Here is a 14,156-nt window from a genome sequence, read left to right on the forward strand (position 1 = left end):
CAATGCAGTAAAGCAAATCCGGCCCTATCTGAATAAACAGGAGTTCCTTCTACAGACCGATCATGCATTTCTTCGGTGGTTATGTAAACGGAAAGAACTTTTTGAACCAGGTGGCTCGGTGGCTCAAGATCCTGGCTGAGTTCCGATATACCCTGGAGAACCGGTCAGGAACCTGGCAAGGGAACGCAGGCAGGCTGAGTAGGCAAAACTGCAAAGATTTCTGACAATGCGCGAGCATTGAACAGAGAGACGGAAGCTCATCATAGAGAGAGAGTTGGCTCGGGAACAGGGGCCGTTGGCCATGTGGGTACTAACCAGTTGCCTGGATGGAACTCACGCTCTCGGCAGAGCGAGATTGACACTGGCAGTGTCGCATATTCCGGGCGCCAACCAGTAGCTTGCTCGAGACTCCCGCCTCAACTGTGGCAGGATTGAACCTGACTGCCAGTGGTGTCCCCGAGGGGCTACCAGCCCCACTCAGGGATCAAGGACCAAAAGGCGAGCTGGCAAGACTACGGGCCACAAGAAAGGGACAAGTAGCTGTCATGTATCGTGCAATTGCGAGAAGAGAAGAAGTGCCAGCAGAACACTTGGAAGTAGAAAGCAGGGAGCTGAACATACTGAACCACATGTGGGGCTCTCTGTGCATCTGACAGTACGGCATGCTGGAGGCACGCATGGCCCTGCAGGAGCATGCTAGATGGTGCGCCATCTGTCAGCCAGCCATGCAGGAAATCACAGTATGGCAAATGCTCGCCCTGGCCCACTTTGGGGTGGGAAAGATGACAAGCTGTATCCAGTTGACCTGGTACTGGCACAAACTGGCATCCACTATCAGACGGCTTGTAAAGAGTTGCGAGGTGTGCCAGGCCGCAAAGAGTGGAGGGACGAAGGCAGCCGAAGGAAAGTGGAGGCTCAACGCCAAAAGACCTGACAAAAGGTGGCCATGGATCTGGTCGGGCCACTCCCGACCACTTCAAAGGAAAACAACTGGGTGCTGGTCCTCACAGACCACTTCACTCGATGGCATGATGCACTGGCACCGCCCGACGCCATGGCACCGGTGGTCGTAAACGCTCTGGACGAATGGATGTTCTGTTACCTAGGGCTAACATAGCAGATCTACACAGACCAGGGATGCAGTTCAAGAGCCAACTAATGGCTGAAATGTGCCAACTCTGAAACGTGGGGAAAATTCACACTACCCCTTACCACAAACAGGCCAACAGAATCCTAGAACGGAGAAACTGTAGACTTTGGGATTCTCTGCGGGCGTTACTACTAGCCCGAGAACAGAATGAGTGGGACCTGTTGCTTTCCCAGCTGATGAGGGCATACCGAGGCATACCCCACTCCGCAACAGGTTGAAACAGCCAATATGCTGATGTTGGAATGGAAGCTGAGGTTGCCGGACCAGTTGGAGAGTCACCCTCCACCAACTGAGTTCTTCCCTACTCACAAACCTGCACTCGGAGTGCAGCGAAGATTGCAAACTGTGCCTGAAACACTACAGCAAAACCAGATGGAAGTGAGGCAAGAGGACTGAGAAGAGCCCAGCTGTACATCCTAGGCTACTGGGTTTGGCTCACGAACAAACGTCTGTGACGGGAGGAGGACCCCAAGCAACAGGTAAAGTTCGTGGGACCGTACCAGGTCCTGAAGGTCTGAGGCAACCACACCTATCTATTAGAGAGGCAGGGCCAGTCCTCAAATTAAAGCGAAGCAAGACTTAAGCCCTACCACACCTGTCCGGAGAAGCTGGGGCAAGCCACTGGAGCCAAAAAGGGGCCCTAACATGAAGGGAGCCAACCCAGCAGGCCGGAGAAAAGTCTGGCAGAAAACAGAAATGATCTCCTACCAGTAATGCCACCTTCAGCAGGGAAAAACTGCTGATGGAGGCCGTAAAAACCAAAGGGAAAGAAACAACTCTCATAGAAAACCTGGCCGAACAGGAGGAGAATGATCATCAAAGACCGAGCTCAGTAACGACTGATCCGGTCACACTTGGAGAAGTTCCGAGAGAACCGGAGTCAAACCCTGTAAAAACCAGAATGGCTCCAATGTCGGAGATCCCATCAGAACTTGTCCGACACAACCAGAGGCCGGTCCGGACTACTAGGAGACCGGAACGGTATGAGAACTGAGTGTGCTACCAAATGGGACCACTAGAAAACAGTTCGAAGGTCGAAAAGGAAAGTGGTAAAACGGCTCTCCCAGCCGTTTCCTTTTCTCTCAGTCTCAGTATGCTCAAGAATATGGACAGTGTGTGTAATACCTCTCTGCAGGATCTACTGAGTTCGATTACAATTAGCTTGAAAGAAGCTGGAGAAGAGTTAGATAGGCCAACACCGGCAAACGTGGTAGCTTACAAGGGAAGTAGGAGAGAAACAGGCACAACACTAGGAGAACTAGGCCACTCGAAACCCACTGTGTTGGAGCTGACTCACGCAGGGGTCGAAGCGCTATTAGATGAGAATATAACGGGAGACGAGGATGAGGTATGCTGAGTGGCTGTCATGAGAATGAAAAGAAGAAGGATCAAGCCACTTTTTCCCAACTTGCCTTCTCCCCCGGCTGGTGCACTCCGCGCGAGCACGCCCATCAAAGAAATAGGAGAGAAGAAGAATCCTCTCACCAAGAAACCGATAGTAAAAACAAATACCTGTCTGCCCACATTACCGCGCAAGTGGAAAAGCAGGTGCAAGGAGAGAGTTGCCGGATTTGCCAGTTTACTACTAGCAACCGGCAAATCAGATTTCACATATTGCAGCACTATGTAGTGTTTGTGTGCCCCTGTAATTGGCAGCATATGTTGCAAGACCAAGTGCTGGTCTACCACGAAACACACAAGCCAAGGAGACATCGACTCAGTGGTTTACCTGGTTGATTAGGACATGTGAGTATAATTCTGCCTGAAGAATATACGAGGCTCTTTACCCATGGCTGCATGCACCCCACCAGGAAAAAGTTGACGCAGCCCACGCAGAGGAGCACAACGGGCCGCGATATGGCTCTATTCACCAACCAAGACACATCCTGTTTTGACAAGGCTGGGTCAGACAACTCAGGACTGGCCCAACCACCGCAATCTGACCAAGGTGGTGGGCCAGGCACTCCCTGGCCAGGCGCTGCAGCAAACCCAGCGTAAGAAAACCTTTACAATATGACTGCCAATATGTTTCAAAATTAAAGTTGATAAAATTTGGTCATGATTAAAACTCCCCAAAGACAAATAATTGAAAATGATGTCACTAGTTGTTACCGATGAGATATTCGATATCAGCTACTGTGTTCAAGTTGAAATATTATATGCCTTTATTCTGTCAGTCTCTTTGCAATTACATTATAGACGTCATGATTGCACGTTCACTTGATCTGAGCGTTTTAATTGCGATCAAGTTTTATTAATTTTAATCTTTAATCAAATCCTGGCAGTCAGATCACCGCAAACATCAAAAACAATCACAAATGGTAGAAAATTACTAATAGTTTTTAATAGAATGTACTGAAAATTCTGTGCAAGTTCATGTCGAAAATTCAAATAAAAATGTCACACAGTATCAATTAATTTATAAAAACATAAAGAGAGAAATGTTTGTTTAAAAGTACTTATCACTAGACAACACAACAAGTCCATTAGTATAAGCAAGTACTCTGAACTACAATCTTCCCTAACTATTGGCTCACTCACTTCTTATACTCATGTGTTGTTGCTATGCTGGGCTGAATTAGAAGCTTCCGGAAGCTAGCAATAGCTAATAGAATTGAGTCACTTGTTTGTGATGGCACAGTTTCAAACCTTTACATAGGGTAAGCTATTACTAGTACCCTGACATTGGAGTATGTCATGAGAGATATATACATGTATTTATATAAATACTGGAGGAGAGATATAGGTTTAACAGCATGCTGTAAGAGATCATCAGGTCTAGTAACTATTGCATAAAACTAGCTAAATGCTTGGTGTTGTGTGAGTAATAGAATAATTACCTAATGAATTTGAGTAACTTACTTAGAAAGCTGGATCTTTACTAAAATCTTTACTAAAACAATACCCGCGTTCTGGGCCGGATTAACAATCGTTACGCGTAACGGTCATCAGTGCTGGTTGTTGCCAAGGGAGAGATAGTTTATTAATAAGTTTTAATAATAAATAATATTTATTAATAAGTATTAATAAATAAATATTTAAATAAAAAGTAATATAAATAATAATATAATAAAATGTATTGTTTTTTGTGTGTTTCCTTTGAGTGTAATATTACAATGGTTTAATGGTTCTACGTGTAATGGTTAGCCTCTGGACCTTGCGTTCAATTTCTCCCAAAACAAATTTTGACCTCAGGTGAAGTGGCACTTCTACCCCACAAAAATCAGACTTGCTATAAAGCAAAATTGAACCAACAACTCAATCAATGGAGATGGGCACTACTATAGTCCTCTTTGAAATTGTTGTAGCAGGTAGGGCGCTGTTGCAATTATGAGCACAAGTATCAATATTCACAAATAGTATCGAGATTGCGAGGCCTACAACTGTCTGTAAGCAATTATCTTATAATCAACTGCATTAGCAGATACACCAGTGGTTTGCTTCCAAGTATCTGTTAAATCTATTTGCTTCAAAAGGTCAAAAATATCAATTATTGTGTCAATACTCACTAGCCAAAGCAAAAATAACAATATGTTTGTATACTTAGCCCTATTAGTTATGGCCTTTCTAGGTTCAATAATTACGTGTGTTTAGCGAAGTATGTAGAGACGGGTCCTTCTGTTGGCAGGGGGGCTGAATAAACTCTCTCCTCTCAGGGCTTTATAGTTTCCTGGCTTTCTACCTCTTTGGGTGGATTGTATCTGCTTTGTGTTTCCTCCTCGATGAGTTGATCCTTTGCAGGCTGTTTGCTGCAGACTCCTTTGGCTTATATTAGCCTCTCTCTATGCACACTCTTTGCTGCTTGGCTCAATGCCAGCTTCTAGCTGCTTTCTCTGGCTCACTGCCAGTTCCTTGCTGCTTTGGCTTGCTGCCAGCTCCTCTTTATGTGCTCTTTTTTGGATCGTTGACAAGTGTCTTGGCTGCCTGAGTTCATTCTTGCATATCTTACATCATTCCTGTGATGTCTATTTTTAGCACCCTTGATGTCAACCAGCGGTCCTTTCTGACATTTGATATGTGGCGTCATCTTTTTGGGATTCCATGATGATGCATGGAATCCCAATAAGCTAACGAGTCAATAAGCTGAGAGACTAAAGCCTGATTCCCATATTCGTCGCAAAGCACCGGCAACAGCACCGCAGGCTATTAGCGGTGAAATGGAAACCTACGCATGGGGTACCACCCGGTACCGCCGAGTACCGCCGAGGACCGCCGAGGACCGCCGAGGACCGCCGAGGACCGCCGAGGACCGCCGGTAGTTGCCGGCGAGAACGCAATATTTTAGCGATGTTCAAATTTTGCAAAAGGCCGCAGGCAGAACCTTTCCAAAGTGCACTGTGCGGGTGAAGGTCACCATTATAAAAACGACATGGTGAGCGAACTTTTCATTTGATTACGCAATTATGTTCAGCGATGCAGCTTTTATGTGAACAGATGCCGCCGAGCCTAGCGTCGCAAGCGTTTTGCTGCGAATGTTACCACTAGAGTCTCGCAATCAATATGGAAACCAGGCTTTAGTCAATAATTTCTACAATTTTGGCCATAACCTGAAAACCATCAATAGTAAAAAGGGGTTTTGCTATAATTCTCATCCTGAGACAGTTATAATTATCTATCTGACATAAAACAAAAAAGATATTCATATTTCATGTCATGCATTCCTTAGTCATTACATAAACCTTTATTTTCTTTTTCAAAACATCAAAATTCATGCATAATTATATTATGATTTCACAAAGTCATATTATCTGTAATAAATGATGTTATAAGCTGTATGTATAAAAGTATTGTAAATACTCGATTAGTTTATGACTGGTTGATGGTTTGATGTAGACAGGCCCCTGCTCGGGCTTGTCACTCTGCAAAGTTGTTTGTCTGTTGAATAATCTTTGGTAATTATTGTATTGTTCTCCTTCATATGTAGTAGTGGCAATTATAATTAGCAGATATGTCATACATCTCCTTCATGCATAATGGTGGTAATCTTCTATGTTTAGCAGTGTGTGCTCATGGAGTTGTACTCAATGAGCACACACTGCTTGCTCATTGCACACACTGCGCACCCTTTGGCTGCTTGGCTCGCTGCCAGCTTCTAGCTGCTTTCTCTGGCTCCCTGCCAGTTCCTCGCTGCTTTGGCTTGCTGCCAGCTCTTCTTTATGTGCTCTTTCTTGGATAGTTGACAAGTGTCATTGGCTGCCTGAGTTCATTCTTGCGTATCTTACAACATTCCTGTAATGTCTATTTTTAGCACCCTCGATGTCAACCAGCGGTCCTTTTTGACATTTGATGTCTGACGTCATCTTTTTAGGATTCCATGACGATGCATAAAATCCCAATAAGCTAACGAGTCAATGAGCTAAGAGACTAAAGCCTGGTTCCCAATCTTCTCACGGTCAGTATCTCTCAAACTCTAGTTCAACATTCCCTACTTCCTTCGTGTAAGTTATTTTTGACAGCAAGTTGATTATGGTGAGCTAGTCTCGTGAAGTAGGCAGTTTAAACTTTTTTACAACGTGAATGATATGCTAGCTATGTGTATACGCCTCAGATAATTCAGGTTAGCTTCTTCTATCCACTTATGTAGCTGATAAGATGGTCTGCCAGCAACCACTGTCTATGAAACTATCAACCAGTTTATAGGCATTTCAGTTGATACATATTCACTCAAAAGTTTGATGAAATGAGTAGTGGTCAAACACGGGTGTTTATCGACAAAATAAATCTACAACAGGTAATTATAAAACATGTCTCTATCCCAATTTCTCAATCCAAAGGGTTTAACTTATAAAGCATGTTTAAAAAACATTGAGTGCAGTATGCATGCTGATTGCCTAATAGAACACAGCACAACCTGGTATGATGTGTCACATTTTGATTCGGCCTCATTCAGTTATATATAAATTTTTTAAATGGTTCAAGTGTTTTCACCCACCTCTTTTTGTTCATAGATATGCAAATGTTTGTAAAACTTTAAAACATACCCTTTTTGTAAATAACTCTGTGGCTGTTTACAAGTTTTTACAATTTGATAATACACTCATTTTTTGCTTTTTTGAGTAGCATATATAGGAGCCGCAATAAATCGGAAATTTTGGTTAGCAATGGCTCTGTCATCATAATGACAAAGTTTACATAAATTTGATACTAGTCTGAGCTTCCTAGATTAAAACTCAATATGGGAAGTAACTTTGCTGAGCTAGCTTTTGATCAATCACAGACTACACAAGTTGAAGTTATCGAGCGAAGCAGTTTGGCATACAATTATCTAAATATTGCAGTTATTTAGATAATGCACTCCTAATAATATGTATTGGGATAACATTTTTCAGATGTAGTTAAAGACTATCATTGAAAAAACTAGAAAAAATGAAATCTTAATATTGTATTTGCTAACACTGGTGAAAAGGCAATGTTAGGAATTCTCTTCATGCCAAGCAGTAGAGTCTTCAAACATGATGATTGGGTGATTATGATAATTTGGTCATTATAATATACATTATTAGGATAACCGTAATTGGTTGGAGTTACATAAACTGAGTTATCTTGATATACCTACCTATGTTCAAATATGATAAAGCCTACACTTCTATGCTTTTAATTTCTTCATGAATAAATCTTTCTATGCGGATAAAATATTTCAACAATACCAAGGTGTCCGATTGAATGAAGAATATATGTAGAGGGTAAATAAGATTGAGTGAATAGACTAAAATCCGTGCAACTTTAGTAGATCTCATGCTAACAGGAGGTAGATCTCAGACTAAAGGAGCATCCATAGACCTCCCCATAATTAGTTTTAACTGACTGTATGCAGCGATGAGGTACTCATATAGCAATGTTAGTTGGGGTCTTTAGGAAATCAATCAGCAATAACACAGTCAGTAAATTTCATAAGCAAACTAATTCTTAACTTCTATTCATGCATGACTAAGCCGGCCTAAGACACTTATTTTTTGCTGGTTTGTCTAGCTACAAGACTTTGATCTGGTGAGCACTGCTAATTGCATTACCAAATCTAACACATCGCAATCAAACAATGTTTCCAGCTTTGCTTCCTAGATTAACCCTAAAGCTAAAAAGAATGTATTATCCTGGTCTAGACCTTAGTCAACTACAGATATAATCTTGGAAGTTTGACCCTTGTGCTATTGGTCAATCAATGTTGCTAGGTTCTATGGTTAAAAATATCACAAAGTAGCAAATAAAACGTACCAAGATATAAGTTTGATGAATCTCATCTGAATACTGTAACTCATTGTTAGAAGGGATATTAGTGAGCTTTCTAGAGAAGGAACTATCATGCAAATAAGCCCATTCACTCTACTCACTCTACTACCTCTGCTAACCGGTTATACAAATTTTGTTTGAATTAGACGTCTCAGTAACAATAGAAATGTGCATCTAGCTACGGCTTTGTGAGGTCACAATTTTGGAAGTGTTGTATAAGCTATTGTGTGAGTTGCCTCATCTTTAAATGCTAGCTATCTATGCTATAATAAGAGCTGTGTACAAGAAGAACAAAAGATTGTGTTGCGCTAGATTTGTCCGTCAGTTGAGAAACAATATTATGTCATATTGAATTTAAACTCAAAACATTCACCTTGATGTACCAACACTGTCAACACCAATCAACCATCTTGAGGTAATGCGGCATAATAATTATGCATATAGCTATTCTCTGTGCTTCATCGGCACACCTGATGATCTTTCACAGCACTAGACTTTCAGGGTACTTCTACACAACAAGATGCCAATAAAATATTTATGCTAATATGAGCCGTGCCTGTCTGTTTAAAGCCACGGTTGGGTGTTAAGCTACGGTCACACAATGGCCTCCGTTTGAAAGCGGTTGCGGTTTGGTTTGACTCAGCTCGCATGTCACACGGCAGCCAAAATCACTTCACTTTCTGTCTATGTCTGAAACTGATACAACGAATGTCATTGATGAAGATATAGATATTACTCTTATATTTACTTGCTTGCTAGTTTACACCTACATTTTTCTCCCACAAAGAGATAGGCATCAGACAAGGAGAGAAAGAGAGTATTGGGTACGTCCTATGAACATGACTAGGGATGAAGACAGTGTCAGGTTGAGGATTGACACTTTTTTAATTTAACTCACGCGCGTAAGGAGAAATGTGAAGCGTGCTCGCTAGAATTTTAACCAGCCAATAACAGCAGAGATTCAGCCACGAAATTACGAGCAGGACCAAAATGGTTTGTTTTGGCAAGAAATGTTTTTGGTCGAACAGTTTACAACTGATGCTGACGTCGTTTTGTGTCGTTCAGTTCGCTTCGGTTTTTGTGTGACCACCCCTTAAGAAACAAATACCGCTGCCTGAAATTGATACTCGCGACTTATTACTATTACTAAGCATTCTGTAGAACTAGTACTGCATAAAAAGGTCTCTACAAGCATCTTTGCTATAATAGGAGCATTGTCCATTTGAAACTATGATAAAATAGCGAGGAAGAAAATCTGCTTCAACAAAGAATTGCAAGAATTTCCACAGGCTAACTATTACACCATTGGCCACCTTGGCTTTTTAAGATTTGATTATGCAAATATTGGTTGTTCATTACAATCTGTCACGATGCACGGGACTGGTCAAGCGTAGTAGTCATTACTATAACCAAAGCCGTGTTTGTCCGCCCGTCTACAGTTGGATGGTGAGAAAAACTTGTAGCATAGGATTTGGACCCACAACTTTCAGGATGCTAGTCTAACGCTATATAATAACTGCTCTACCCAGCCATTCACAAAGGTTTCCGAATAATTGTGCAAAGAGTTAATTAAACCTGTCAATCTCCCACGGCGCTTGTAACTTCAATTTGAAATCCTTCATGTACATGTATCTTAAACTGGGAGTTTGCCAAGCTACATGTACAGCATCTTTGTGATAAACCTGATAACTAAAAAAATAAAATGACTGGAGGAGTACGTTGCACTTGAAAGAACACATATTTATCAATTGTACTTTGTTAACAGAGCAGACAAACAAAAGACAGTAATAAGTTCTCTATTACAACCTGCCATGTAATTCAACAATGCTAATCATACATACTGAAGATATAGTCTTACAGCTTCGATAAGCAGCTGTATATCTTTCTACATATTTGTCATTTTATGGAATCAAAAAAGGTTGATTGAGATTGTAGAATGTATTGCCTATGTAGAATGTACAGCCTATTGCAATGCTTACATTACATCACGCTTGATGCAACTACTTTGTGTTAAAGATTCAGTTGCGTTTTTAATTTGAATAAACTGAGTCTTTGATAAACATACCACAAGCTATTTGGACAAAACTGTGACAATAATGGCAGTAAAACTTTCAGACTTGATTGAAACCTATAAAGACGTAGAGAAGAGTGGTGACTTTTCTGAGTGGTGTGACAAGTTAGAGCTTGTAGCTGAGCTGCAGAATATTACGGAGTTGAAATCTTTTGTGCCACTCTTTCTGTCTGGACCGGCATTCGCCATTTATAAACCACTGTCAGCCGACACTGAAAAAGATTATGCATTGATTAAACAGGAGCTAATGACTGCTTTTGGAGTAAATAACTTTTGTGCATATGGACAACTACAAAGAAGGATATACAAAGAAAGAGAAACTGTGGATGTTTACCTGGCAGATTTGCTTAGGCTAGTAGCTCTGGTTGGCCAAACAGTACCAGAACCCTTGTTGAAGTGTGCTTGTGCGGCTGGGTTACTAATTGATGTAGCCACCCAGATAAAATCCATTTCAGCAGTTGAAAAACTTTCGTTGTCAGAGTTGGCCACGAGAGCCAAAATGATTATGTCTAGCAATGGTGGAGCACAAGGAGTCTGCGCAATGGGGTATGTAGGCTCAAAACCTGCTGGACAGATTTGTTCAATTTGCAATGTCAAAGGTCATGGAGCCCACCAGTGCCCATCCAAGGTTGTAAAGAGGGCAAAAAGGCTAATAAAGTGTTACAACTGTCAAGAGCTTGGCAATCACATAGCTAGGATTTGCTATAAGGCTAAGGGAAATGAGAATGGAGGAGTTTCTGCACCGGATAATCTCCCCGCTACAAGTCACTGAACAAAGAGGTGCTACCATGTATTGATATATAAATGTAAACAAAGTATCGGCAAGAGCTCTTGTAGATACTGGTTGCGAAGAGACTGTGGTTTTAAATGGTTTTTGTAAAAAGCCTAGCGGTCCTGTTCGAATTGTCAGCATGTTAAATGGTAAAACTACTGAGTGTAAGGGTGAAACTGTTTTAGAAGTCAATGTCACAGGAAATGAAGAGCTTCCTCTGCAGTGCTTGATTGCGTCAGCACTAGTAGGTGGAGCACAAGTGATGTTGGGAATGGATGCTATTGCTAAACTCGGGGGAGTTAATGTTGATGTTCACAATGGTGTTAAGTTTGGTGTTGAGGTGCCAGTAATAAGTGTTGGCACAAGACACCAGAGTAGTTTAGAGATTGATAATAAAGATTTCATAGCATGGTTTGATGATAGTGCATGGTTTGTCAAATAGAAATGGAAAGATGATGAACCGATTCTACAAAATCATTGCTCTGAATACAAAATAAATGATGATGACAGAAACGAGTTTGATGAAGAAGTGCAACGCTGGATAGATGATGAATGGCTGGAGTTATATGATAGCACAGTTCATGGTCAGGTAGAGGGAATAATTCTATTGATGGCTGCAAAACAACCAAACAAGCCCAATAAGATTTGCCCTGTTATGGATTACCGTGAACTAAACAACTATTTATTCACAGTAATCCAGGTTTTGAGACTGCAATTTGCCAAGAAAAACTGTGAGATTGGAGGTTAGGGGGAAGCAAAGCATGTCTGTTAAATTTGAAGAAGGCTTATCTACAAATTCATATAGAGCCCAGTCTGAAAAGATTCCAGGCAGTGAAGTACAGAGGTAAAATGTATGTAATGACACGCATGGGATTTGGTTTGAATGTTGCTCCCAAGATAATGTCCAAGATCATAAATAAAGTGCTCTCATTGGATGAACAGATTTGCAATGGAACTGATCACTACTTTGATGACATTTGGGTAAACGAGGAGGTGGTTCAAGCTGATGTTGTTAGAGCTCGCTTACTAAGGTTTGGACTTGTAGCAAAAGACCCATTGACACTATCAGATACTTGTGTGTTGGGTCTTAGAGTAAACAATGCAGAAGCTGATCAGTACAACTGGAAGCGAGATGGTGATTTGCTTGTAGTTTCAGAAAAGGTTACAAAAAGAGACCTTTTTTCCATTTGTGGCAAACTAGTTGGACATTACCTAGTTGCTTGATGGTTAAGAGTTGCTTGTAGCTATGTAAAGAGACTGACTAATGACATAGACTGGTCTGAAACAGTTCCTAGTTCTGTGAAATCTTTGTTGGATGAAATATTTCAAAAAGTACAAGAGCAAGACCCAGTGAGAGGCAAGTGGGATGTCAAGAAGACCTCTCAGTGTACTGTGTGGTGTGACGCCAACAACTTCGCTCTTGGAGTGTCTCTAGAGGTAAATGGTTACACTGCTGAGAATGCAGCATGGCTACGTAAAGAGGACGATGGTGCTCATATAAATGTTGCTGAGCTAGAAGCTGCATTGAAAGGAATCAACCTAGCGCTAAAGTGAAAAATGACAAATGTGCAAGTGACCGCAGATTCAGCTACTGTTTATGGGTAAATAAATTCAGTGATAGAAGATACCATAAGGCCTAAGGTTACTGGCCTCAGTGAGTTGATCATTCGATGTAGACTTAGAATTATTGGTCAGCTGATTGATGAATACGGGTTAACACTAATGATCAAACTTGTTCCATCAGGTGAGAACAAGTCGGATGTCCTAACCAGAGTACCAAAGAAATGGCTACAAGTTGTTGCATGCTCAGGGGTTGTACTTTCTAACACAGATGAGATAGAAGACGTAGAGAAAGTTCATCAAGACCACCACTTTGGTGTCAGCAAAACCCTGTACTTGGTACATAAAAAGCCTGGACGAACAATCAAGAAAGACATAGTTGAGCAAGTAGTGAAAACTTGTCTTATGTATAACAGTGTAGATCCTCATCCAATCAAATGGGATCATGGTCAGCTAAACGTAGCAAATGTATGGGAGCGCCTTGCATCCGATATTACTCATGTGAACGGTCGACCTGATCTGACTATTATTGATTGTAGGCCTAGCAGGTTTTCTTTTTGGTTCAAACTGGCTAATGAAACATCAGACGTAGTAATCAAACAGTTGGACAATGCGTTTCAAGAACTTGGACCTCCTAGGGAGTTTCTGAGTGACAATGGCCCATGTTTCACAGGCGCTAGAATGAAAGAGTTTCTGCAGAAATGGAGTGTAGAGCAGATTCTCAGCTGTGCCTATAAACCTATTGGAAATGGAATAACTGAAAAACATCGCCGTACTATAAAAAGAGCAGTCATAAGAACTGGTAAAGGACCTGAAGAAATGGCATATTGGTATAACAATTCACCAAACTCCAATGGTATAGTGCCAGTGGAAAAACTATACAGCTATCGCAGTGATTTAGCAGGGGCGACCAAATTGACAGAAATACCACAAAAGCTTAGTGACAATAGAGACTGCTGCCTTAACCCATACAAAGTTGGAGACACTGTTTATGTCAAGCCAGTTAATGCTAGGTGCTTTGATAAGTGGAAATGCCGAAAAGTGACAAGGATAAATTCTAGCACTTCGGTTGAAGTCAATGGCACAAATAGGCATGTGTCTGACCTTAGATTGGCTCATCAAGACGACATTGTAGATGGTATACATGTATAAACTAGGCCAACTGGAGAGTCTAATTAGGTCAAAGTTGAGTTTAGTACTTCAGACCTGCTTGATAACAATGCTCTGCTAAATCGAGAGCCTGTTGACTCTGATCTCGATCAAAATAGTGACTTTGAAAACAGACCTGTTCGAGATAGACGTCTTCCTAAGTGGTTTTCAAAAGTTGTGCTGTAATGGTTGTACAAGTCAGTTAATCCTGAGATCTATTAGATGTT

General features: G+C 41.4%; 1 protein-coding gene across 1 annotated transcript; it reads left to right on the forward strand.

The window, feature by feature from the left end:
• Positions 1 to 12,942: 12,942 nt before the first annotated feature.
• LOC137407986 (uncharacterized) lies at positions 12,943 to 13,932 on the forward strand. The gene has a single exon (XM_068094375.1). The coding sequence runs from the start codon at positions 12,943 to 12,945 to the stop codon at positions 13,930 to 13,932; it is 990 nt and encodes a 329-aa protein (XP_067950476.1).
• Positions 13,933 to 14,156: the final 224 nt, after the last annotated feature.

The sequence above is a fragment of the Watersipora subatra genome, chromosome 11 (assembly GCF_963576615.1).
Source record: "Watersipora subatra chromosome 11, tzWatSuba1.1, whole genome shotgun sequence".
In the NCBI taxonomy this organism is placed as follows: domain Eukaryota; kingdom Metazoa; phylum Bryozoa; class Gymnolaemata; order Cheilostomatida; family Watersiporidae; genus Watersipora; species Watersipora subatra.